This window comes from Pundamilia nyererei, unplaced genomic scaffold, assembly GCF_000239375.1.
Source record: "Pundamilia nyererei isolate P.nyererei 1_Seehausen unplaced genomic scaffold, PunNye1.0 scaffold00042, whole genome shotgun sequence".
In the NCBI taxonomy this organism is placed as follows: domain Eukaryota; kingdom Metazoa; phylum Chordata; class Actinopteri; order Cichliformes; family Cichlidae; genus Pundamilia; species Pundamilia nyererei.
In genome coordinates this window covers 3,382,670-3,408,587 of record NW_005187443.1, presented here as the reverse complement: position 1 = coordinate 3,408,587, position 25,918 = coordinate 3,382,670, and the positions used below count along the sequence as shown (strand labels likewise).

The 25,918-nt window shown below is 40.7% G+C and overlaps 1 protein-coding gene across 2 annotated transcripts in view; it reads right to left on the bottom strand.

Annotated features, from left to right (window-relative positions):
- The window catches only part of LOC102199823 (histone deacetylase 7-like), a 39,711-nt gene extending 18,700 nt beyond the window's left edge, over positions 1 to 21,011 (bottom strand). The window contains exons 1-5 of one of the 2 annotated variants that reach the window (XM_005731347.1): positions 20,653 to 21,011; positions 2,281 to 2,465; positions 1,609 to 1,696; positions 1,050 to 1,164; positions 851 to 921 (exon numbers count right to left, since the gene is read on the bottom strand). In XM_005731347.1, the coding sequence (XP_005731404.1) occupies positions 851 to 921; positions 1,050 to 1,164; positions 1,609 to 1,696; positions 2,281 to 2,465; positions 20,653 to 20,671 (478 nt within the window). In that variant the 5' untranslated portion in view covers positions 20,672 to 21,011. Of the gene's footprint in view, positions 1 to 850; positions 922 to 1,049; positions 1,165 to 1,608; positions 1,697 to 2,280; positions 2,466 to 11,387; positions 11,843 to 20,652 lie in introns of those variants that run through there. The other variant, XM_005731348.2, reaches the window with a different exon arrangement.
- Between the last annotated feature and the right edge of the window lie 4,907 nt (positions 21,012 to 25,918).

Below are 25,918 nucleotides of genomic sequence, written 5' to 3'. Positions count from 1 at the left end.
ACACACACACACACACGTGAAGAAATGGGCACATAAGCTCTCATCAAGAGTAAAGAAAGGTATTTGTAGTTCTCAAACTCACATTACTATATCATTGCTTTATACATCGGCTACACCGGCAGGAAAGCACCGACTCAACAACGCACACACTATAATGACGTGCTCAGTTTCTGTACCATAACCCCACAAAACAAATACCTCAGCCCTGGACAAGAGAATCAAAATGTCCATTGTATACATTGGTCAGTCTCCAATAAACCTGAATAAAGTAATCAATCAGTGGCTGACTCAAAGTGGATAAAAGAAAAATTTGTGTTGTCACAGAGCCAACAAAAGCACTGGAGGGTGTGTGTGTGTGTGCGCGCTGATGGTTCTAGGGTAACGCAAATAAATAATGGTACGTGTACTCAGAGAAATGTAGAGGAAGGCGTGACCACGCTCGCTCTCATTCACACAGTGATGGAGAACTGCTCTGGACTCTCACGCAGTTCATTTTACACATACCTTACCAAGTTATATAACCGCTCAGGTCTTTGTGTCTCACTGTATCTATTGTTTTTTTTTTGTTTGTTTTATTTATGGCTGTTCAACCTCTCTTTGACGCTGCAGGGCTGATGTAAAAATGAGTTTCTCTCATCTCAATGCAAAGGACACGCCTTTTCTCCCTCACTTTTTCCATTATTTGGACAGGTCAGTGACAATGAAGACAGGTTGTTTAAACATTAAGTGTTAGCATTGCAGGTGATTTCAGTCTAGCAGACTTAAAATTTAAAATCACATGACCTCTACAAATTTAACCTCAGGGTGAGAACCACAATCTCGGACACGGCTACAGCCGCAGGAGTCTCACCTGTTCTTCTCAAGGCGCGCTGGTCACAGGGTGTAGGCTGAGGCTTCGGGGACATATCAGGAACCCGGAGCCTTGTGACCAAAACAAAACAACAGACTGTGTCAATTTTAAGTAACCACAATAAAGTTTTTGCTGAGCGTGTGCTGTGTTTGCATTTGTTTTGTGTTTGTATCAATGAAAAATCATTGATGTCTCTCACCCGAATCCTGGGGCAGGACTGCTGTGGTTGGGAGTCACTCTATCATGGGTTGGCTGGCTCTTCATAATTATGTGTTCCCGAAGTTTCTGCTTTACCAGGGGACTGGCTATAGCACCTGTCAAGAAAGAAAAAGATCATACACAGACAAAGGGCAGGTAGATATATGTCCAAGAGTGTGGATGACAATAAGAAATAATAGTGATTTAGTATTTAAATAGTCTAATTACAACCGTTTTCTATTACAACTTCCCATGAAGCAGTCAAGAAAATTCAGAAGTAAGAGCCAAGATCCTCTTTGCACTCTTCATTTCCTCTACATTGTAAAAATAAAAACGCTTTCCTAAAACAAGCTTGTTTGTTTGACTTTGGTTTGATATGAGTGCAAATTTCCCTGGAATCTGAGAATACCTCACAGTACTTCTGGAAATCCCCCTCTTTTTCAGTAAAACATACAGTGTGCTATGACTCAGAAGAAGAGCACGTAAACCACCTTATGGTCGCTTAAAGAACTGATGAAAACACATGACAGTGTGGAGAAAACAGAAAACACAGGACTCACTCTGCTCGTTTTTACTCTTTTGAATCAGCTGATGTAGCTCTTCTCTTTTCTCCTCACTCATCTCTCTTTGCCTTTGTTCGATGTTATACTGACGGACAAAAACACAGAGAAATGCATTTTTAAAATCTACACAAGCAAAGGACAAAAGCTGCAACTGTCAGTCTCTGACAAGCACATAAATACACACATCTCGAATAAGATAGCTTACAAAAATAGAAGAAAAAAAACAGGATACTGAAGTGTTGCATCAGTCAGTTAATCTGTGACAAGTGTCAATAACAAATTAAATGCCGAGAAAATGGTTTGTTTATAGTAACCTAAATCTGCTTCTTACTCATTTCTGAGGAGTCCTGCACAGTACCTGGTTAAAGGTCTGCGGTGAAAGCAGCTGCTTTTTTCTGTGGCTGATGTGGCAGGCGGTCATTATCTTATAGTCAGATAAATAAATGCCAGATGTAGCAATTTTGGAACAGGGGCAAAATGTCATGAGGGTATTTGGTCTCTGTTTCCATGCACTGAATTTTGAAGAAACAGAAACTTTCAATGTAACGTTTTAAACTGGCTGATTTCAGCCAGTGCACTGATCCATGCTATGTCCAATTCATGCTGAAGCTTCATTATGTCACTGTCCAGCTCAACTAGGTGAGAACTGACATCTGAGTTTGACCTCACCTGCAAGTGCTGCTGGGAGAATTGGGCACAATGTTGAGCGGTGAGGGATCCCATGAAGAAAGGAGGGCGGGGGGCCAGCATGGCCGAATCTGGGCCTGGATGTAACAACCTGCGGGTCACACTTAGGTCCATGGGTGGATTCCCATTAACGGGCAAAGAAACCTGCTTACTGATGATCACATCCACTAAAGATGGAGAAAGAGAGGCAGAGAGAGAGAGAAACATATTATGTTGCTGACTGTGCAAATAGATACTGTTATGTAGGTAGCAGATGAAAAATCAGAAGGCTTCTCTTTAACATTTCTTGCTTCATCTGCATCACTTGTTCTGAGTTTTGCCTGTCATAGAGAGATCATCACCACATTCAAGTTTTCCCGCTTCAAGTAAACTGCTCATTATCCAAAACTAAAGCTTCTTCTGTCTGCTCCCTTAAGCACAAGGGGTTTGCAACAGCGGATGGCTCCAAATTTGTGTCTCCTCCAGGTTTATACCGAGGACATTACATTCAGAAAGCACAAAAATGAAAGATTCTTGTATATGCTGGCGTTGGAGATGCATAAAAGAAGTGAAAGAAACAGGGTGGGAAGTTGTATTTTAACGTTGTGCGGTTAAGTCGTTTGGATCAGGCACATGAATCTGTCGTCACCCTTTCAGGTTTTGCTAAAAGCGAAAGAAATAAAAGCCTAAATTAGCACGAGCGAGACATCTGAATCAGGTCTCGGTGTCCTAATGAAAAACAGATGTCTTTTTAAAGGTGTGTGTGTGCGGTGGGGGGCGGCGCAAAAATGTTTTGATCAATTTATGCACTCTTAAGGCCACCGAAAACATAAATATCATGTCTTATTTTACTTTCGCCACAAATCATTTAACAATAGCATGCATGGCCCAATGTGGGCCTGATGGTATGACCTGGAAAAGATAAAACACACATGGAGGCTAATTATAGCTACAAATGAGAAAGCACCAAGCTGAAGTTTGTCTCACATTTTGCGATTACAAACAAAAGCGTTCACAATGCATGGCCACAGGTAACTTCATACTGTTCTTACGTTTCAATACAACTGACACATGAAACCAATGAACGTGATGAGGAATGTTTCGGTACTGATACAAAAGCATAGAGAGATACAGTATGGAAGGAGACACCTTGCTCCCTCCAGGGTAAAGAGCAATGGGAGGGATGTAAGAATGAGGAAATTTACTGAACCCGTATGTCTGAATGACTGTAACCTAAAATATTACACAATATTACTCACATAAGTCCTGTAAGTGGACATTTTTTTCCCTTCTTTCTTTACTGGTATATTGTGTTAAATTAGAGTAACTTTTGTGGAAAGCACAGTAGAGGGAGTAGCAAATTTCTCTCATGTCACAAAATGTGAGAAGATCTTCTTTCACTGCAGCTATTCAGTTGTTATAGGAGTTGTCAATTTAACAAATAGGATCACACAATGAAATCTACTACACTGATAACGCACCCTAAAAGATTCAGAAACACTGATTTCTCTGTCTTAACCTCCAGCGTGTGTTGAAATTAGGCTATTAGAATCCACAGCAGCTGCAGTTATTAGCTCCAACCAGCCCAAAACAAAACTACAGGCTACACAGTTCTTCTCAACTGGCCTCCATTCTCAGCCACAGCCCTACATCTGCAGACAGCCCAGACAATGTGGTTTGGCTGTCATTCCTCACAGCAATCCTGACTCAGAAGAAAATAATCATGTGTGTGAAAAGTATTTTGAGTTGACAGAATTCCTCTGAAGAAAGAAACACTCCCACACTCTTATGACTGCAGGCTATGTGGCTCATTAACACATAAAGGAAAACAAACAAACAAATACAGGGTGGGAATTAATATTCAGTAAGTTCAATATAGTACTTTACAGTTTAAACCAAATGGTTTCAGTTCTGTTACCCTGCTTGATAGCAGAACTCTGAGCTCACTATAACACTTTCTGTTCACAGGGACAGCCTTGGGTTTTAATATTTGCTGTATTGTAACGCACAGATGAGCTTTTGTGTCACGGCTAAAACCCACGACAGCAGTAGAGATAAAGATGGGACAAAAAGGTCTCTAGGAAAAAAAAATGAAGCCTGCATTTTTACAGGCTTCTCGTCCGTGCCTTACTGGAATCCTACCTTGCAAGTTAACTCAAGTAATCTGTGACACATCAGACAAAACTTCATCTCTGACAATCAGAAATATCTGGGCCTCCCTCCACTGTTCATACCTTTGCAATAGAACATTATGCAACACTGTTAAAATTCAAGGGGCTTATTTTCTTAAGCTTCTACTGTAATAATAAAGCAAAAGGTGCAACAGGAAGTACCAGTAGCTGCAGCACAGTATGTATTACAAGAAGAATGGCTGTGTGTTTTCAAAGGAAATCAGACAATCACTGGAGGAGCGGGCCGGCGGTGGTGGTGGAGACTCAGACAAACTTGCACACACGTACACACACCCACGCTCACATGCGCGCGCACACACACACACACACATGCTCATCAAACGAGTGAGCTCCCCTGAGAAAGAGGAAATGATCAGGAAGCCAATCTCTCTTCTAAACAGAAAACAAACACCTGTGGCACATTTTTCATTTCGCAACAGCCATACATCTCTGGCTTCAACTCACTTTCAACATCACCCCAATGTTATTTATATTATATTTACAACATTTACAACTTTAAAAAGTCAAATTTCCAAACAAATGTGGGGTTTTTTTTGTACTGACACTGAAGCTGTTCCTTTAGGCAGCGTTACAGCGTGACTCATTATCTGACTCGACGAAAAAAAAAAAACACCCCAGTAACCGCAATGTACATTTAAAGAGTTACCTAAACAGTTAAGGTTTCTTCTATGCTGACCCTGAAGGGTTCCAGCAACTCGTGGTTGCTTTCTATCATATTACCAACAGAGCCTAAAAGAGGAGACATACACAGCACACACTTGTTTTGGCATGACAAAAGCAAGAATAAAGGTGTTTTTAGCCATCGTCATTTGTCGCAATGTTTTATTTCTCATCCTAAAACAATGCAAGAGCTGGATAATTACAAGACAAAAATCTGGAGCACTTTATAATAAAGAGAAGTGCATGCCGATAAGATCTGTGTGCGTGCTTCGCTGTCTCTCTTTTCAGCGTTGTGCTGCTAAAAATAGACAGGGGACAAACTTCTGGTTTCTGTAATAGCATATTCGTTTCACAACCACCATCCTCTTTCTGTGGGCCCTACTGCAGCAACATGCTGATGCACTGACACACACACACACACACGCGCACCTGCACACACGCATACAATTTACTGGAGCACACGCTCGCGCACACACACAGGCACACACTCACAAAGAAACAGTGACTTCCTGTTTCTAAAGTTAGTCTTCACCATAACATCCTCTTGGTTCATTTAGGCAAGCAGAAACTGCTATTTTGGTTGAATGGCTTCTTTGCAGCTCAAGAGAGCTACAGATATCGTTCAGTAGTATTTATATTCACGCTGTGGCTAAAATGTGCTTTGTTTATTGCTGGTTTAGCCTGAACTCCACAGTGGTATTGGATGGAGTTAAGCCTGGATGTCACACATCATGTTAAGTGCTAGTTACTGTTACTATATACATAAACACTAGCAGCAGGCGTGAGGTTTATGCTTCGTTAGAAGAGCAACAAAGCAGAAAGAGCAGAAGTTCAGAGGAAAAATACATCGAAAGGAATAAAATAAACAAAAATATATATATGAATACACCGAAGCCTCAAATATGCCAGCCTGTGCACTCATAATGGAAAGAAAATGACATCTTCTCCACCAAGCGGGACACCTTTAGCAGCCCCCACTCCTGCCACCTATCCCTCCACCCTCCACTGCCTCCCTTCCTCTTCCTTACGTTCATAGGAATCCACAGCTGCTGCACACATTCTGTCCCCCACTTCCGAGCAGCTGGAGTATCAATCTCCTTATGTGTTCATTGTGTGTGTGTGTGTGTGTGTGTTTGTCCATCCTATGCACCCTAAGATATTAATAGCTTGCAGTTGTTTCTTTTGAGTGTACACAGCAGGTCTTTGTGTTTGCATAAGAAGAGTCTGCTTGTGTGACAGTTGAGGGTGCATACACGGCTAATAGTGCTTGTGTTGGTGTATTAAGTGTATTAATAGTGCCCATTTGTTTCTGCTGAAGGAACACTGTGGCTCTCTGAGCAAGTTTCAGCATATGTAACCGTGCCAGTTTATTTTTAGTGTCACCTGTCATTTAACACTTGTGTTATTGTGTGCAATCAAGCAAGTGCATGTGATTGAGGACAGTGCCGGTTTCTCCACATATTAATAGCATCGCACCACTTGCTTTAATGAGTGTGTGTCATGTGTGTGTGAGAGAGGCTGTGTGTGCTTATGTGTGTATTAATAGCATTCTCATCTGCCCACAAATGTTTCTGTGTATCTGTGGCGTTCGTGCGTCTGGATCTGAGTTAGGCCGAAAGATGATTTGTCACATGAGCATATGTCTTGGGCAATATCAAGAATTTTCCCTTTAGAGATAGGCGAAACTGTGATCACAGTATTAGCTGGGGACGTTGTCGCATGGAACATCGACTCAATGCTAAAGGCAGAACCCACAAATCTCTGTGGTTAGTTTTATCTTTGATTTTATTGTGAATGTTCGGACTAGATTTTATTAGTCCTTTATTTATCCAGGTAAAAAAAATCTCATTGAAATTAAAAATCTCATTTCCATGAGAGACCTGGCATCATGGCAACAAAAGTCAAAATACACAGGTGATGATTTCTAAGCACAATGTTGATGCTTCTTTCTGGCTACTGCTATTTTTCATCAGCTATCAATTATACCCACCACGTGCAGTTTTCCCACTTGAACTCTGTGATAACTGATAAAACTTTAAGTTCATGTAGGGGGAGAAAAGTTTGGACGGCACAAATTTATAAAGTCCAGAATACGCATCCCTGCTGTCAGTAGCTTCAACCTAATTTGAATTATATCAGTCCTATTGATAGATTTAATGTGATTTCTGAGTAAATGTCCAAACATTATCAGCAGATTGAAAATATTGGTTCATTGTATGAACAGTTGGCAGCTTTTGCAAGACAAACGCCAAAATATGAAATAAATAGATGTCTTATAGGACAGAAATAAGTTCAGGTATCTCTTATTGTGATTTAAGTTCAATAATTGGTATTTATTAGTGAATGAAGTTTGCTTGCAGTAAATAAATTTGCTGTTGTGTGTATTTCTAGATTAGTTGATCAGTTGTTTGGTTTTTGTTAGCTGTCATGTCAACATTGAGATTTCCAAGAAGCTACAGCAGTGAATTTAAATTAAATCCCAAAGATGAGGGTATTCAGTCCTACTATGATAGAAAATGATGAAAAATGTAGGAAACTGGAACCATACAACTATACATTCAATAACTCAATCCAAGGAAAACATGTTGAAATATCTGCAATGTATGTCTGTATGTCTTTGGCATATGTTTCATAATGAGATGTGTGTAATTATTTAAACATGCCCACAAAACTGAGTTGGTGGAAACATCTGGAATTAGTAGTACAGCAGAAGGAGTGACGATTAGCCATTTGGCATCATGGGTGGGATTAATGCCATTGTTGTGTGGTTGTCAAGCGTTGTCATGCTGTGCGGCTCGACACAGATATTTAAAACAGCCCGTGCTCACTTTTTAAGCACCCCTAAGGCATAGCTACTGATTGAGAAACTGAACAGGCTTAACTCCTCTTACTGTGATTTGGTTTGCTCTTTAAACCCTGGCAAACTTAACTTAACTTCAACAGGACACAAAGCAGATGCAAATATGTGAGCGCGTCTTTCTGTCATGGCCATCAGTGCTGCTTTGGCGACTATTCCTTCAACACTCCACCATAACATAAGACTTTTCTTAGTGATGATGTATTGCTGAACTGGGTGGAAAAGGTGAGGGGTCAGCAGTTCGCTGCAAATGGGAGGATATAACTCCCATAGTGTGATTCTCCAACTCGACGTCTCACAGACAGACAATTGTTGAAATGGTTTCATTATTTCTCTTCCAAGACTTCCAAGAGGTCATTGTTTTTTGGAAGAGGGGAAAAAAAGAGATAACTTTTGGCTGGGATGAGTCCGAAATTTGCCTGAGGACACACACGGGACACACACAAATGCGCACATGCACGATGTACCTCTCTCAGTCCTAATGAGGCTTTAAAGCTCTGAAAGGTGTTGGCACACACATGTCTACACACATGTTTACATAACTCTGCCCTTAATCATGCAAATGAAGGCATGAACCACTGTTTGACCTGATGGGAGCACCGACTGACTTGCTTTACGTACTTCAAAAGAAAGTACTTCAGTGACTGATCATCTGAGCATAGTCTGATTCAGATCAATAGTCTGCACAACCCATCTCCACCCACAGACATTCATCCTACTCTGTAATCCAGACATTACCAGATGTTATGTGACGGATTGTGGCCTTTACACGCCCACACATGCAGAAATATAGGCAAACATCTTTTTTTTTCCTGTAAAAGCCAGCACCTGGCATAAGGCTGATTTGACTGAGAAAACAGGTTCTCATATTGACTTCCTACTCTAATTCGCTCGTGTGTCTGTGGTATACTATGTATCGCTGACTGTTATTGCACACTAATAAGAAGACTATGTACACTGAAGGGCTTCTTTGTTTCAAATACACCCTGCAGTTAGTAAGAATAAGCTTACTGTCTTCTGGTACAATCTAGCTTTTTGCTGCTGCTCACGGTCTTTGATTGAACTTTGATTTCCCTATTACGCTTCATTTTATGCCCGTTCTCTCTCACAAACAAAAACACGAGTTCACATGATAAACAACAGGGTGATGGTCCTGTTACTGGTTTTTTTTGAGGAGCAGAGTGTATCAGTAGTCAGCTGAGCTGATTTTAAATCAGGAACAGGAAATGTGATCTGGGGCTCTGGCCAGCCCAGAACACTGTCCCTATTGTCAGAGCTCACACAGGGAAAACACTCGGGACTTTTAAAGGTTATCTGTCCTGGGAAAAGGTTAATATTCTCCTCCATAACTACCCTACAAAGGACAAAGAGACACCCAAAATGGATACTGGATGATGACCCTATCACTAAATATGTCTTTGTTGTGCTTCTTACTATAAATGTATGAGTTTATTTCCAATCAAGAGGGGTCAGAAAAAGGTTCTCTATCAGTGTTTGCTCAACTGTTTTTAAACCACTGACGAAATATACTGGAAAGACGTGATTAATGCTGGTGGTGGAAGATCCCTAACTGGTCAGCTTAGTCATCAATGCAGCATGCAAAGCGAAAATAAAACATTTACATGGTCAGTTTATGATCTCTACTCGATAAAATCAATACTACAGCTCCCAGTTAGACCATAAATTATTTGCTGGTTGACAATGAAAATAAACTGGCGACTACCATGATAATCTATCCAGTGCGTATAATTCACGAAAAGAAAAGAAACAACTGGAAAACAACAGTTCCTTTGTTCTGTGTGATAGATCTCTATCGCATCATCTCAAAATGAATGAACCAATTAGGAATTCAAGAGAAAATGTATCCACATCTACTTTGATAATCAAACACATGATCTTGGGCTCTTCAAATCAGGCTTTCATTAAGACCAATGGTTCCTGTTATACTGTATGTCCCACTGGGTTTGTGGGAATCAAGTCTATGACGACTAGCATCCCCTATAAGATGAGCCAAACCAACTGGTTAATCGCTAGGTTAAATAAATAAATACAGTGATTTAGTATGTTTTAAACCACCATTTATTTCTATGACCCCCAATGCAAAGTGAAACTGGGCTTCATGCTGCAAAACCAAACAAAACAACACTGACTGATTTCAGCCCCCACCACAGATAGGCTACTTAGACCAAAGTGTCACTGTCAGTTCATGTTTGCTGTGTGAGAAAAAGCTAAAGTTAAGTTGACTGCGAAAGGCCTCGGTTTACCATAGGCAGACAGTAACACAATTTCTACATCAGCATTGTAAGTGTGAATCATCTTTTCTTTTTGTTCTCTCTGCCATAGAAGGCCTAGTCATAGTGACTAACCCATGTGCTGCCACAGCCTGTGGGCCAAAGGGAATAGTTTAGGTAAGGTGATAAGCTAACAGCAAGGCCTGGTAAATACAATATGATCAAAGTCTTTATTCAGGGATACACTTTTGTAAACACAAAGGGACATAGATGCGAGCAGAGAAATCTAAAAGGCAACAGAAAGGGGCCGCGGGGTGTAGGTGGTGTCGATTCCTCTGGCACGGCCCACATTAAACTAATGTAACTGTATCTCTGTAACAGCACTAAAGGCTATGACCTCATCCCGTGGTGAGAGAGGGAGCAAACCTGGACACATGAGACCATTACACCAGCATGGCTGCTGTGGGTGTGTATATGTGGGTGTGCTTTTATTTTCCCTGGATTGAAGGGGCTTGGGTGGGATTGAACTGATTGAAGCACATCAGCCCACAGTCCATCATACAACCAAACATTTGTTTCCTAGTAGTGAATGAGCAGTGGAGTTTGTCAGCTATGGGCAGATATAGATCCAACAGGAAATTCTACACTACCACTCACAATGAGGCCTTAACGCCATAATTGCACACTTATTTGCCCCATTTAATGCCCTAAAATAGTCATGTTGTCTGCCAGATTAGATTACCGGGCCACCTTTTGTTACACATTCAGTTCTTTGTTAAATACTTCCATAGCAGGGTCATGATCTCGAGACATGGAAACTCACTTTATTTAAAATAATAATGATAGTAATTTAAGCAGTTTTTAAACAGTTGTACACCAGCGATTTTTGAAGTGTATAACCATCACGGTCATGTTAGGATTTACACCTGCAGATTTTGGACTGAAGTCAAAAATTTTTTGTTGCAGTGTTTTTTGTTTTGTTTTTTTTTTAAACAGAGGAGCTGAAATTGAATTCACATTTTCACAATACAACAGTGTGGACACAGTAAGTAGTTCGGCACAAGAAAGTAATAAAGTGACAGTGGGTTATTTTTTTTAAAGTAATTAAAACATTTACCACGTTTTCTAGCTACTTTTGCAGAACACTTTAAGAAAGTAAACACCGCCTACCTTTTGGAGGTGAAGTTCAAAAGCGACGTATTTGAAACTTTCAAAGGCAGGTGGGAGTAAAAATCCCGTTACGAGGCAGCTACACCAAGTCGGGCGAACGTAAGCACAGTCCAACAGCCTATCCTCGTCATCTTCGCCGGGGTTTTCCTCCGTTATTGTGACAGTTATCTGACTGCGCGAGGTAAAAATATCAAAAGCGACAGCTCCAGCCGTGAGCGCGCGCCACTGTCTAAGCCGTACGTCCGTACGTACAGTATAACATCACCTCCGCGCTCCGAAATGTCTCGGTAATCAACTTATGTAAGAGAAAGCGAGTGTGCTCGCACTGCTTTCTATTTATCTGTCTCCTCCTCACCGAGTTCGTCTGTCGGTGTTGAAACTGCTGATAAAACCAGCTTGAAGTCTCACTTTCATCCGCGTGTGTGCTGCTGGTGTGCGGGCTCCATCTGCTGAACTCCGCGGGGTAAGGGAGATGCGGATATGTGTGTGTGTCTGTGTGTGTGCCTTCTGCTCTACGTCTGGCATAAACGTGAAAAAACGTACCAATATATCCACAGACCGTTTCAACATAGATTTATAATCAGTTTGAATCACTTTGTTGTTCCTGTACTTTATGCTATATTGCAAACTGTTGTGCTACAAGTAAGAAACACTCACTGTGTACACATTGCTAGTACTGAGTTGGACCCTGTTTTACCTTCAGGACTTCCTTAATTCTTCTTGGTACACATTCAGCAAGGTTTTGGAAACTTTCCCTGGTCCGTACTGACGTGACAGCGTCACACAGCAGATTTGTGAGCTGCTCAACCGTGACGCAATCTCCACATCCCAAAGGTGCTCTGTTGGATTGAGGTCTGCTGAGTGTGGAGGCCAGTGAACTCATTGCCATATCCAAGAAACCAGTTTGAGATGATTTGAAGTTTGTGACACGGGGCAGGAGGCAGCCATCAGAAGATGGCTACACTGCAGTCATAAAGGGACTGACCTGGTCAGCAGCAATACTCTGATAGGCTGTTGCCAGTTGCCAAGATAATATCGTTATGCCACCAACAGCAGCCGCAACCATTAACACATGGCACGATGGATCCATGCATTCATGCTGTTTGCAACAAATTCTGACCCTACCATCAGATTAACACAACAGAAATCAAAAGTCACGATATTTTTCTAATGTTCTATTTTTGTTCACTTTTAGTGAGCCCATTTGAAGTGTAAACACAGTTTCCTGTTCTTAGCTTTCAGGCGTGGCACCCTGTGTGGTCTTCTGCTTCTGGTTATTTCAGTTACATTGTGGTACTTTTCCTTTGACTTCTGACATCATCGAGGCATTTTCAGTCAAAGACTAACTGGATGGTTTTTCTCTATTTTTATTTTTGTTGATTGTTCCCTGTAAACCCTAGAGATGGTGTGGAATAGATCAGCAGTTTCTGAAATACTCAGAAAAGCCTGTCTGGCACCAGCAACGACTTCACATTCAAATGGCTGATTAGACATATGTGTTAATGAGCATTTAAACATGTGTACCTAATAAACCGGTCAACGAGTGTATCTACTGTACACTGAGTGAAAGCTAGTTAAGCCAAAGTAGACAATCTTGTTCTGAAACTGTGGAAATGGTAGAATTGGTCTCTATTCTATTGTAGGCTAAGCAGACTTCAGTATTCTCTAAATGTCAGAGTGAACTTTGTTTTTCATAGCTCTCCCTCCAACCACCAAAAAATATATAACTTGTATTTAAGATATAAGATGTCATGGCAGGAAAAGCAAAGGAATTACTTACATTTTTGTGTGCGAGACATGAGAGTCTGACAGCGTGAACACTGCAGTGACTGATTTTAATAATGACTTTTCTTACCATGACATGTCATCAGTCAAAAAGACTTGTAGCTACAGTCATCAGGCTAAAAATGAAAAAAAATAAATAAATAAATACACGCATGCATTGTTACTAAGTTCCACTTCCAAAAACAGAAGAATGCAGGTATCGCAGTTGGTAACAGTTGACTGAAATACAATAGGATGAGTCACCACTGGTGACATAACAAAAGCCACGCTACACATCCCCACAGCAACAGCATAATTTAACAATGAGTAAAGTGAAACTACCGTAACGTTGATTAACACGATCCTTAACGACTTTCACAATACATCTATAAAGACGAATTACTCTCTGTGTTTGATGTGCAGTTATGTAGACACAGCAGTTGCTGATTTGCTGCAGGACGACAATGCAGGTGAAATGTTGTTTTTGCCTTATTAATGATCATATTGTGCAAATAGTTAAACAGTTATTTTGAATGTGTCAGTTTTATAGCAAATACATCGTGCACATCTGGAGCAGTTTTATGTTATCTCACATGTAAATCTGACCACACAAATGACCTGGAAGCCATGAAAGTCTGTGTTTAGCTAACTGCTAACTGCTAATTTTACTTTTTAATTTGTCATCTGACCACCATGTGAACCTCACTGGACAGTAGATATATCACATTGTATAATATAAAAGTAATAGACTGTGATATCGTTGCTACAGCAACACCATGCATTTGTGCTCCACGGTCCTCACAACAATGGGACAAGCCCAGGTATCTCTGACAGCAAGAGCCAAGCCTCCGATGATGATTTAGTACCTAAAAAAGGAGCTAGTTGAACAATGCACTGGACTCTGAAAAATATGCAAGAAAATTACTCCTGCTAAACACACACCAAGCTGTGAAGCCATGAAAAAGTCAATACCATATGTCACCCCTCAAATGTTTTTATTTTGTTTCCAAGGAGCCAAAGTTTTATTTAATTTTTTAAAGTGAGTCTTGAGCAATAGTTCTCCAGGCTTTCAAAGGTCTTTCAGAATTTTTCTTTGGACATTGGCGGATTTTTCCACTCATTTTCAATCCAGTCCTGATCATTTTCAGGTGAATGTTTTTTTTGTTTTTTTCTTAAGCCGCTTAACACTGAGCCATTCAGGCATAAAAAGGCACCTTTCACAAGAGATGAACCAGTGTTGTTTCTACGCATTGCAGACAACTTATCAAAGAACCAGTTTTAAATTGTGTTTTTAGGCATTTGTTACTAGCAGCCTGTTGGAAAAATATACAATCTGTACCAATTTCTTTAGCTGAATCGATGAAAAATGCCAAAGACAACAGTTTAACAGGCATAAAATAATAATTTTGCACCAACAAAGTGATTCCCAAAGAACTATTAGCTGAAAACTCATCTCAGCATGTTGTGCAGTGTGTCCTTAAAGTGAAGGTAAAACAAAAAGAGTTAAAAATAAAAATCCAGCAAAGACTTGAGATATGCACCTGGCCCTTCACTTGATGCATTTGCTGTTCATTGAAGTCTTACCAGAAGCTTTCAGTAAGCCATTCTTATAGATAAGAAACAGGGAGTGAAGGCTGAGGTATGCTAAATTACAAGAGAACAGGACTGAAAATCAGTGGCAACAAGTCTAACGGAACGAAAGGCAGCAATCATCCAAATAAGAGCTTTGAATGTCCTTGAGGGAGCCTGGAGAACTATTCCTGAAGAGTACTTAAAGAAATTATAAGAAGTCTTGTCCACTAGAGTGGAGACAGTGTGGAAGACCAAAGGTGGCTTATTGAAAAACCGACTTTCAAGCGCATTACAATTGTACAAACTCTGTGTTTGCCTTTTTGCTGTATTTCCATGTATGATTGCTCATGTTTCAATGAATCACTGCACTTATCTCCAATGTTACTTTCAGAATATAAAGAAATGAGGGATGACTAAAGACGTTTGCCTAGTACTGTACTAGCAGCTGGTGATGTGTGACCCAAAAAGTACACAAATGAGTCAGCCGAGCATCGCTAGCTGCACTCGATAGTTGCACTCCATACAGGACGAGCAAATGGTGGATGGAAATTACTGCCGTGTTTAAGCAACTGGTTAAAAGAGCTCGACCCGGGACACAACATCCCAGGTAGAAAATATTCTTCAGTTTTGTCATGCGACAGTATTGTGTAGGCTAAGCTTTATAAAGTTAAGTATCTTTTGTGATTAAACTAAAAAGCCATGTTCTTACTCTCCTTAAAATTTCCAGGGAAATTCTCAGTAGATTCCCATTTTGATAGTTTATTTATTTACATTCACCCATAAATGCTGCTGTCCCTGAGCTGTAAGCATCAATAAAACATTGTTCAGCAAGTTTTTTCTCTATATCATAAAAACTACTATCGAGAATTTTCTTGGAATATCTGCCGTTATGTCTCTTTCTCTCCTCTCCTGGACAGCAATATGCGAGTTTATCGCTAAAAATACTCACACGTTCTTTTGCATCCATGCTCATCCAGATTAAGTCAGCATAACTGGAAAACCTAACATAAACTAATCACAGAGACAACAACTGATAACTGTCAGCGAACTAGGTCAGTTCTATTTTTTTTCCATTTCATGTGACTCAGACTGGTCCTATGATGGAGTCAGTAGATTTGAGGTTGTTAAATTATGTACCTAAAGGGAAAATTGTGGCCTGAGAATAAAAAAAAAACCTCCTATCAACAGCACTTTGTGCTTTTCCTTGTACTCTTGGCAGGTTTTACCAGTCCATCCCAGAGTCACGGGGCTGACTGTGGCCTGAATCATTTGAGATGCGTTTGAGCAAATTGAATTTGATTCGAGTTTGAACAGCACATGCTTCAGACAGAGCTTCTCCTATTTACAGATATAGAGGTCATTTGGAAACGGTTGCTACTAAAATTACATTTGCCAATAAATTAGCTTATTTTGGATTTATTAAATCATTCCATGAGCTGTTATTAAAACATCATTATTCATATTAAGGAGGGCAAAAACAGGCTTCTTTCAGCTGGCAGTGATCACTGTCAGCTGGAATTTGCAGCCTAATACGGTTGGTAATGATTTTATTTTTTAATATTTATGTTAATACATTGTCTACAGATGTCAGTAGAGCTCTCTCTTCTTACTTTCCACCCTCACAGCATCACTTTATTGCCTTTGCAGTCAACGAGCACTCTGGCTGCTGGTAGCACTGAGTATTTAGATTTCACCATGCAAACCTTTTGGATTCTGGACAGTGGGGTCTGACTAGACCCTCCAGTAAAAATATCCTCACCTTGGCATAAAGTGATAATGTCAGCGAGGTATCGGGGCTCAATTTCCCCCCAAATTTCCAAAAGGATATTAAAACGGAAAACACTGGTAGGGAGCGATAGAGTGAAATGGCACACGGGATACATGGGAAGGACTTCAAGGTGGAGGTTTGTGGCCGGTGGGGCTCGCTCCTCATTCAGTCACAGGAAGCCGGTAGGAATGAGAGGAATGCAGTCAGGCAATACGGTGATGGAGGGAGCAGCAGTTGCAGGGCAGATTGCCAGAAAGAAAGGAAAAAGGAAAAGATAGGAAGAGTGAAAAGTGATTAAAGGGTGAAAAAAATGGCAGGTCTCATTTACCAAAAACAGATGCCCAGTGGCAATTTGTTGTTGCTCACCGTGCAAGTGTAACTTCTTTGTCTGATACTGACCACAGGATGCGGATAATGTGCATGATATTGGAGGGGTCAGGCACGGAAATACCTCAGTACATTATTGGGATTGGGATTGGAATGTGTGGAGTTATCAGTCGGACAGATTTCCTGAAAATGGATGGAAGCAGAGGATCCATAAACAACAATAAATGATTGGTTTTTTGTTATCCTACCTTAGAAACACATCTGTGCAGACAGAAACGTGCTTCGACATGAAGGGAAACATGCACGCAGGTGGCGCTATGTGCAGTCTGTTTTACTTATCCAGTTTTCTCTTTCATTCTGATATGTTTATTTTTTATGTTTGCTCCTTTTTTTCCTCACTACTGTGCCAGTTATTCCAGTTTTCCCACAAAAAGACTTTAGCAGACGCAGTAAACTGACAGAAAGCGTGCATGAGGGGATGGTAAACAGGATGCGCTCAAGCAGCACAGGATTGGATATTTGCTGTGTGCCACCTCAAATGAGGTGCTCACTTCCAACCTCTGCAGTCTTTAGGCTCATTGTTTTGGTTTTGCACCACTTTCCTGTTTAGATTAACGCTGACTCTCATTAGCCTCTTTTTCATGTGTAGCTGTATGTTATCGTAAAAGCTAACATGATCTACTGTTAAGTACAAATGCAGGAGCATCAGATAGATAAAAGTTAGCCAATGAAGATGCTTCAACACTTTACAGGGCGGTGCCAAACATAAGGCCCGGGGGCTAGAATCGGTCTGGCAAAGACTCCAGGCTGGCCCACTGGAAAATAGATAGATAAACAATTAAATGACAGAAAACCTCCTATTTTTTCACAATCTGCTACAGAAATGTGATGTTAATTTTACACATTTATGTCTCACAATTTAAGCCCCAAAATTTGACATACTGTCCAAATTGTACTTATTTTTCTTGTATTAAGAAATCTGATAGACTAAATTTTAGTTTAGACAGAAGGAGTTTCACTGGTCTGGCCCACTTAAAATCAAAGTGGACTGTTTATGGCCCACAGTGTAAAGTGTGGTATATTAGTGTTGTGTTTATAGCTTGCTTTGTTTCCTCAAAGTGGCTAAAAAGATCAATTTAGCATAATTAATGGTGCTTTAAGCTGTTAATGTGGTTTGCAAAACCGAGTTAAATGAAAGCCAGTAAAAATGAAAAAGACAAAAATCGTGTATTCAATGTAAAATTGTGGTTTTCAAACTTGTGTCATAAACCATAGCACGTGTTCAGGTGGGCCTCGCTAAGCTTGAGCTAGCAGCTGTGTGGTAACTTTGAACCAAGGGAGGCTGCTGGAGGCCGCTCGCAGCGGCGGGTGCAGCCTCTAAAGCCTTTCCATTCCCGACAGCAAAGCGTAGGAAAGCCACAGAGGGGAGCGACGGCGCTCATCGCTCGCCTGGTTTCTTGGGAAACTGTCTGTGACACTGGAAAGTGTCGCTTTGTGACGCCTTCACACTCCTCTGCGAGCGCGTGTGAAAAACGTTTCAAAGTTTGGAGCAGTGTATAAACCTCTGACAATGTGTTCAATGTGGCTTTTAACGCATTTTGCATATCAGGCTGCACAAACCCACGAGGTGGTGATTTTACTGAAGGTTCTGTAAACTTTGCTGCTCTTGAAAGAAAGGTCTTAAGATGTGGAACTGTGCTCGCAGCGGCCACAGTGCATTTCTGAAAATCCTCCTGCTTATAACCCATGCTGTTGCCTACATAAAAATTTAAACAGAGAGGAAAGCAAAACCCTTAAGATATATAATCTTTCCTGCTATGAGAGCTTTTTGGATCTAGTCTTGAAATTTTTGAAGCTCTTAAATGAAACTACTTCCTCCAGTTCAGCTCAACACCGCCACAGATCAGGCTCTTACATTAAAAGTACACTTCCACAAGATGGTAGTATAAATATTAATGACTGGGTCATTTGTTTTTATTAATCAAAACAAACAACAGCCTGAGAAGACGACCTGAGCTTACAAAAGGACACTCACTAGAGGCTCTCTACACGTCCTTCCTCATTGCTTTATAGTGCTCACTTCACTCCAGTTTGCAGCCTCTCCTGTCATGAAGAACCCTCTTTAGCCCAGAGCCGGCCTGATGAAAGCCGCTCTGATTTGCTGCACTTCTGGCCTGCCGTAAAGCCAAGTTACGGTACTCTCAATCAGCAGCTCGGAAAATGTAATGGGCTGGTGCAAATCCACAAAAACAAATGATGTGCTGTGGGTTTGATCAGAAAACAAAAATTATTGGTGGAGATTTCCAAAAATAAACAATGACCTCAGGTGAAACCTTTAGAGTAAGCCACAGCAGACCACAAGACTAATGTCGCAGATGTCAAAATGAAACATTTCTAGCAGTCCTTCCTTTGGCCTCAGACACAAAGTCTGAAACCGAGAGGGAGAGTGACGTCCCAGAAGGCCACTTTTAGAAGACCGTGGCCTCTTAACTTGTTGCCCCCCGACCTTTACAAACCAAACAAACCAGAACTCTGATGATTTATCACAGCACCAGAAACACAAACTACCAAGTTCATCTACTTGTTTGTCTTCTCAAATTTGATTTCACATTTTGCACTTTGTTCTTCTCCAATCAAATCAAATAGGCTGTCACGTTCCAATACACTTTCAAAATGGCCACAAATATCCATTATTATTAATTAATCATTTTGTCCATGAACTTCCACATGTTGCTATAAATCCTCAATTTAGAAGTTTTAAATTTCTCTTTTAAGTCAGCCAAACAAAACTATGTAAAGAGCCGTCATGTCCCCCATTACTTTAAAGACAGCAGAGCAATTGAAGTCTGATTTATAGTCCTAAAAAAAACACGTAGCGGAGTCTCTAAATGTGTAGCAGCGCACGGGAGTAAAAATAGAGCCAAAGTTTAGTGCTTCGAGCGAGAGAGGAGCCAAAGGCCGAAGCCAGCGTTTCATCTTATGCAGGAAGATTTACTGTATGTAGAGTCACAGTGCACGAAAACAAGGAAGAGGTGGTGAAAAGCTAAACCTGCTGTACAGTGCGCCCCCCTATCTTTACCTGCGTTCTACAAATGAGCCACCCCCCAAAAAAAGCATGCCATGTTAAAGCAAGATTTGTCATGTCAACACATTTTCAATGTTCCTTTACTCGTGATATCCTTGGTTGCTGTGCCACCAGTCAACTCTCACTGTCAAACAAATCTCTTTCCACCTTTTCGCCGTCTCTTCTCTATCGCTCTGTCTCCTCCAGCAGTTCATCGCAGTGAGGGACTGTTGTTTTCTGTCTACTTGTTTTAGGCGCTCTTATACTTTTCGTGGACACACTAAGTCTCCTGGGTGCCTGCTCTGTTTCCAATTTTCTCCCCTTCCCAATCCTGAGAAACAGCACGTCCAAAACCAAACAAATAAAGCCAGAAAAAAACAAAACAAATGGAGTAAGAAATCATTTATCCTTGTTATCCAACCGCAGTGTCCTTCCCGGGCATTTGATACACATGTATGATCTTAAAGTGTTTGCATACATTACAGTGTGTGTAATAAATTAAGAACAAACTCAATCTTCTCAAAACTCACAGCCAAACCAAAACTCTTAGCACTTAAAACCACTCTCCAACAACTGGACCAAAAAAACCACGTCCACATCTGCAAGTCTAACTAAAAATCCACTCCTAAGTTCATGAAAGGCTGACATACTTTCCTGGTGATACATTTACGTTCAGTCCCTGAAGAAGACTCTTTTTTTTTTTTTTTAAACACAGCTGTTAATTATTCCTACACAGATAGATAGAAAATAGAAAATGTGCAAAAGCTCACCGGCTTTCTGCGCTGACATTCAGCGAGTGGTCCTTCTGTGCTCCCACAGCGAGTCCAGTCAGTCACAGGAGGCAGTGGTGGCACGGAGTGGAAAGCTCAGGGAGAAGATAGCTCCTGCTCTGACAGGGGAGTGGTGGTGCTGTAGCGCTGGAGCCCAACCGTGCGCTCACAACGCGAGTCACAGTCAACTGCTTGACACAAGCAGCTCCCTCTGACTTTTCTGTGTCTTGCACTTCCTCTCATGTGAGCTGAACTACCTCGCTGTAGTTTTTTTTCTTTTTCTCTCTCACTCTTTCGAAGTCGCTACCCTTAATTCTCTGTTTCAGAGAAGACACAGTTGCTCTGCCCTATCACACACACACGCACACACACACAAACTAACTTATTTGGCAGGGCTCCCCTTGCACCAGAAGCTCCAGAGAGGAGGGAGGGGATGGGGCTTGTGGACATTGTGTGTGTGTGTGTGCACGCGTGCAGACAAAAAGAAAGAGAGAGCGACAGATTGTGTAGTCACTTGCGTCTGACAGACAATAGCAGGAAGTGTTGCTTTTGGATGCACAAAGTACACAAGAATGAAATAAGAAAACTGCGACAAGCGTGAAACTTTAATGATTTTTACTTTTAAACATTACAGTGGTGCTTATCTCTCAAAGTGAAGCAAACACCGAAGGAATAACAGCACGATTATCACTCGGAGAGTCTCAGACTTTTTTGTATTCGATGGCATAGCACAATTTACACTAGTTTGGATGTTTTTTAGGGTTTTTTTTTTAAGATTGCAAATGATTTTAGGTCATCCACAGAACTTTGATGCCTCCGAGCGGAGCTTGTTAGAAATTTGCAAAACAACACGTTTTTACCAGTTCCTCAAAGGGATCAGTTGACTTGGGATGCTTATCAAAGGCACATGACTTTTGTATTTGAGATTTTTTTTTTTCTACTGCAGTGACCCAGTCAAGCTCCTACTTTGGCGTTTAAACACAAGTGGAGCATTCAGTGTGATTACTTACGTAAGGCAACACATTTCAAACCGGCAATTGCATTTCAGTCTGAGTAAAATTATCAAGGGGGGAAAAAAGCATCCACGAGGTCTGTGTATGTGGAGAGCAGTTTCAGTGTTGCCACAAATATACTCACGAGCTCGCTTAAAACATTTAATGCTTTCACATTCATTTAAGTAACTGAATCCGTGTAATACAGGCTGGAAGTACATATGATATAAATTTATATGGGCGCTGTAATTTGAGTAAATATGCATTTCCCCAGAAATACAAGCGGAAAAGACACGTTAGTGAATGTGGTTTTGTCTGATTTGTCATCGCTGAGATCACTTGATTCATTCATATAGCACTGCAACGTCAGAGAGCGTAAAAAAGCCAAACCTATGTTTCATAGCTACACTTGCAACAAAGGCTACGGGATGAGTGCATGCATTTAGCATATTCATAGCTTGAGCCTATAATTCCCATGTAGTCTTGGTTTAAATAATGTGGATACACAGGATTCTCCAACACATATAACCACAAAAATCTTGTGAAACATAAAACTGCTCCCCTGTGAAATGTAAAGCGTTTCCAAAGATTCTAGTTTTATTTTGGATACTTACATTATTTTACTTTGCACACAGAAATTAAATTATTTCACAAAAACCGAAAACTAGTCAAAATTATTAGCCCCCAGTGCTAATAGTCAACTATGTAGCCTTTTTGTTGGATGACAGCCTGCAGTCGTTTATCGTAGTTTCGCTCATGACTCCTGACCAAGCCAGGTCCATCCTTCTTTGGCGACTCTCTCCAGCTCCTCCAGCTTTGTTGGTCTTCAGGCCTGGAGCTTGGTCTTCAGTTCACCCTATAGATTTTCAATGGGATTAAAGACAGGGCTTTGTGCAGGTCAGCCAGTAATGTTCTTCACCAGGAACGACGATAATTTTGGGTTGTTGTCGTGACAGAAGGCAAAACGGTGACCCAGACCCAGTTTTGGTGGTGACTGCTTGAGGTTTCCTTTAAAAATCTTCACATAACCTTCTGTCTTCATAATTTCTTCCATCTTGACAAGATTCCCAGTTCGAGACACACTGAAGCGTAACACTCCCACCACTGCGTTTCACTGTGGGGACAGTGTTCTTTGGGTTGTACGCCGCTCCCTTCTTTCTTCAAACATAAGAATCAGAATCAGAGAAACTTTATGAATCCCAGAAGGATATAGCAGTCGTATAAATAAGTGCACATGTGTACAAGTATACAGTGTGGCGTATATTAAAATTGATAGAGTGCAGTGAGGTATGTTTAGTGAAGAAGCGTCTCTCTGGCCAAAGAGCTCTAGTTCCAACTCTTCTGACCAAAGGATGCACTTCCAGTATGGATAATCTTTCTCTGGGTTGTCCTTGGCAGACTTGAGTTTGGTTTTAAGGTGGGTCCTCTGCAGTTGTTCTGGGGTCTGTAGACACATCTCTCACATCTCTCACTATTTTATTTTTTCCAAAGTCTTTTAAATGTTTTGCTTCTTACTTCTACCAGTCTTGTTCTGTACTGTGTGGCTCTGTTCATTTCTTGATGATAGTTTTCAATACAGATCTTGACACTTGGAAACATTGTTATAACTTTATACGTCCATCTCTTGCTTTGTGAACATCAACAACCTTTTTTATCAAGTCTAAATGGATTTTATGTTTTGGCACGATGCTTTCTGTGCAACTGCCAAACTCTTGCTGAAGTTTTTATACAGTGTGTAAACTGCAAGATAACCCTCAGGTTTAACTTGATTTCACAAGCTTTGAGCATTACAAAGTTAAAGCATGTCATTTCACCGCGGTGGTTTGTGCTGTGGCTCAATAAAAAGGTCTGCTTGCTAATTATAATGACTCTGGAAATTTGGGGTGTTTTTTAGTGAAATAAATTCTGCAATTGCGTGCAAATAGAAATAATTTATGTTTTCTAAAGAAAACGAACGTTTAGAAATGCTGTGTTGAAAATTTCTTGCTCTGTTAAAAACAGAAGGGAAAATGTACACAAAACATTTCAATTACATAGGAGGCCTAATAATTTTCTCTTACTTTTAAACTGTTGCCAGTTTCATGATCCCATTACAGTTTTATAGAAATGTAAAAGTGAGTCTGCTACAAATGTATAGTTTCACTCACTATCTAGCCTTCCACAAACCTTAACTATGCCACAGACAGTAGCAGACAGTGCACTGCAACTAAGCCAACTCACATTAACCTGTGTTGATTTTAGGCGGTGCACTCTCTGTGATTTCTTCTGTCTGAGGGAGAGAAATGCAGTTAAAAGGTCAACAAGTCTTCTGACCTGAACTGTTGTGTGGTCTGGCTCGCTCCGGTTCGCCGCTAGCAGCTATGGATTAGCTTACTGGTTCAAATGTAACTTTATCCTTTGGGAAAACACAGTGACCAAAGGAAACTCATGTTTGGGGGTTATGACCTTCTGTCCTCATGTCAAGCGAGAGACATTCTGAGGCTGGCTTTCCCTCTGGTTTCAGTTTCTCCTCAAACAAACGTTATGATGTGCAAACTTTAAATCTATGCAAAAAAGCAAACAGAAAAGAAAAAGGCAACACATTTCGGGTTGTGCATGCTTTTTTTGTGTCTATTCCAACATTTTAAGACCTTTTAAGTTTACCAGAACTTTCATTCCCATTAGAGCGGTGCACTGTTTATGTGTTCATATGTGCACTGCAGAAACACAACCGTCTCAGATGGAAGTTGGGCACTTGTGGTTGAGTTGATACAAATAGCCGACCTGTTCCTTTTGGATTACAGAAAAGGAAAAGGAGAAAAAATAGACGTCAAGGCTGATAAGAAGCAGGTTGGGAGTCCTTGAGTAATACAATGGGATCTGCAATATCTGGAAACATGAGGTCCACGCTGGCTGTTAAAAGTCCCTGAAGATCAGTGTGTGGAGGAGCAGAAGGAAAGGGAGGGGGGCGACTTTATCTGCCAGTGCAGTTGAGGCAGATCACATAAGAGGAAAATACTGGATTCGTCTTATCACCCTGTGACTGGCCTGCGCTTTTCCACGTTATCCGTTTTAACTCTGTCTACATTATGACTGCACCGCATGGCATTTGCAGCAGGGTTTCAAAACGTCTTCACTCGCCTCAGAAAGTTTATCCTTTATCAAAGAAAACATAAACATTGTTGACACAACTATTTTCCCCCATTAATGTTAAATAGCGTTTGCCTAAAAGCTGAAAATATTTAATAATTTAACGGTCTGACTAAACATCGGAGACTATATTCATCTTTGGATTAAGACACATTGGATAATCTGAGTAGTTATGGCAGCAAAGATATTTTATGTAGTGTTTGTATAACTTTAATGTTTTGTTTTTGCCAAATCACAACAACAGTCAACTCAGGGCACTTCATATTTTATGGTTAGGACGCTACTGTAATAGAGAGAACGAGACGATCCCCTGTAAGCAAGCATTTGGTGACAGTGGGAAGAAAAAAACTCCCTTTTCACAGGAAGGAGCATCCGGCAGAACCAGGCTCAGGGAGGGAAATTCACTTTCTGTTTGCTTTTCAGTCGACTGTATAGGCTGAGGAAGGCTGTTTAGGACCTGCAACCAAAAAAAGCATGATAACCTCAGATTTCACAATAAGAGTGTGAAAAAGTTAAGAGACCCTGATCAGATGATCTGGCCCTGAGGATTTATAACGTCTCAGCAAGTCTGCTGTATACACAGGAGGCTGGGTATGTATGTAGTAGTAGTATTTATTTATTGTCATTGTCAAGAACAATGAAATTGCGTTTGGGGCTTCCATACAACCCAAAAAAAGAAGAAAATAATAAATACCCCTTAAAACCCAAGTGTACATATTTAACCCAGTGTGACTCCAATGCAATAAGACAATCCTTGTAGGGCTTGTAGGGCCTATGTAGGGCTTTATATATTATTAAAATTAATTCTGAATTTCACTGGAAGCCAGTGAAGCTCAGCAAGAACATGGATCTAAGGAGCTTGGAAAGAATAGGGATGATAGAGATGATGTGGTAGCTTTAGCTAGTTTTTGTTCTGAACCAACTGAAAACGAGCTAGCGAGGACGGAGAGACGTGTGTGAGTGTTACAGTATGAGTGAATATATTACCCATCATTCAGAGGATACAGTGTAAGCATGTAGTTTAACAAGTTTCAATTCAGTTCAGCTAAGTTCCATCTGATTTGCTGTATGTAGTGCAACAACAAAAGTAATCTCTGGGATTCTTCTATGATTTTGTCAAGACAGATTTTACAGAAACATAACTA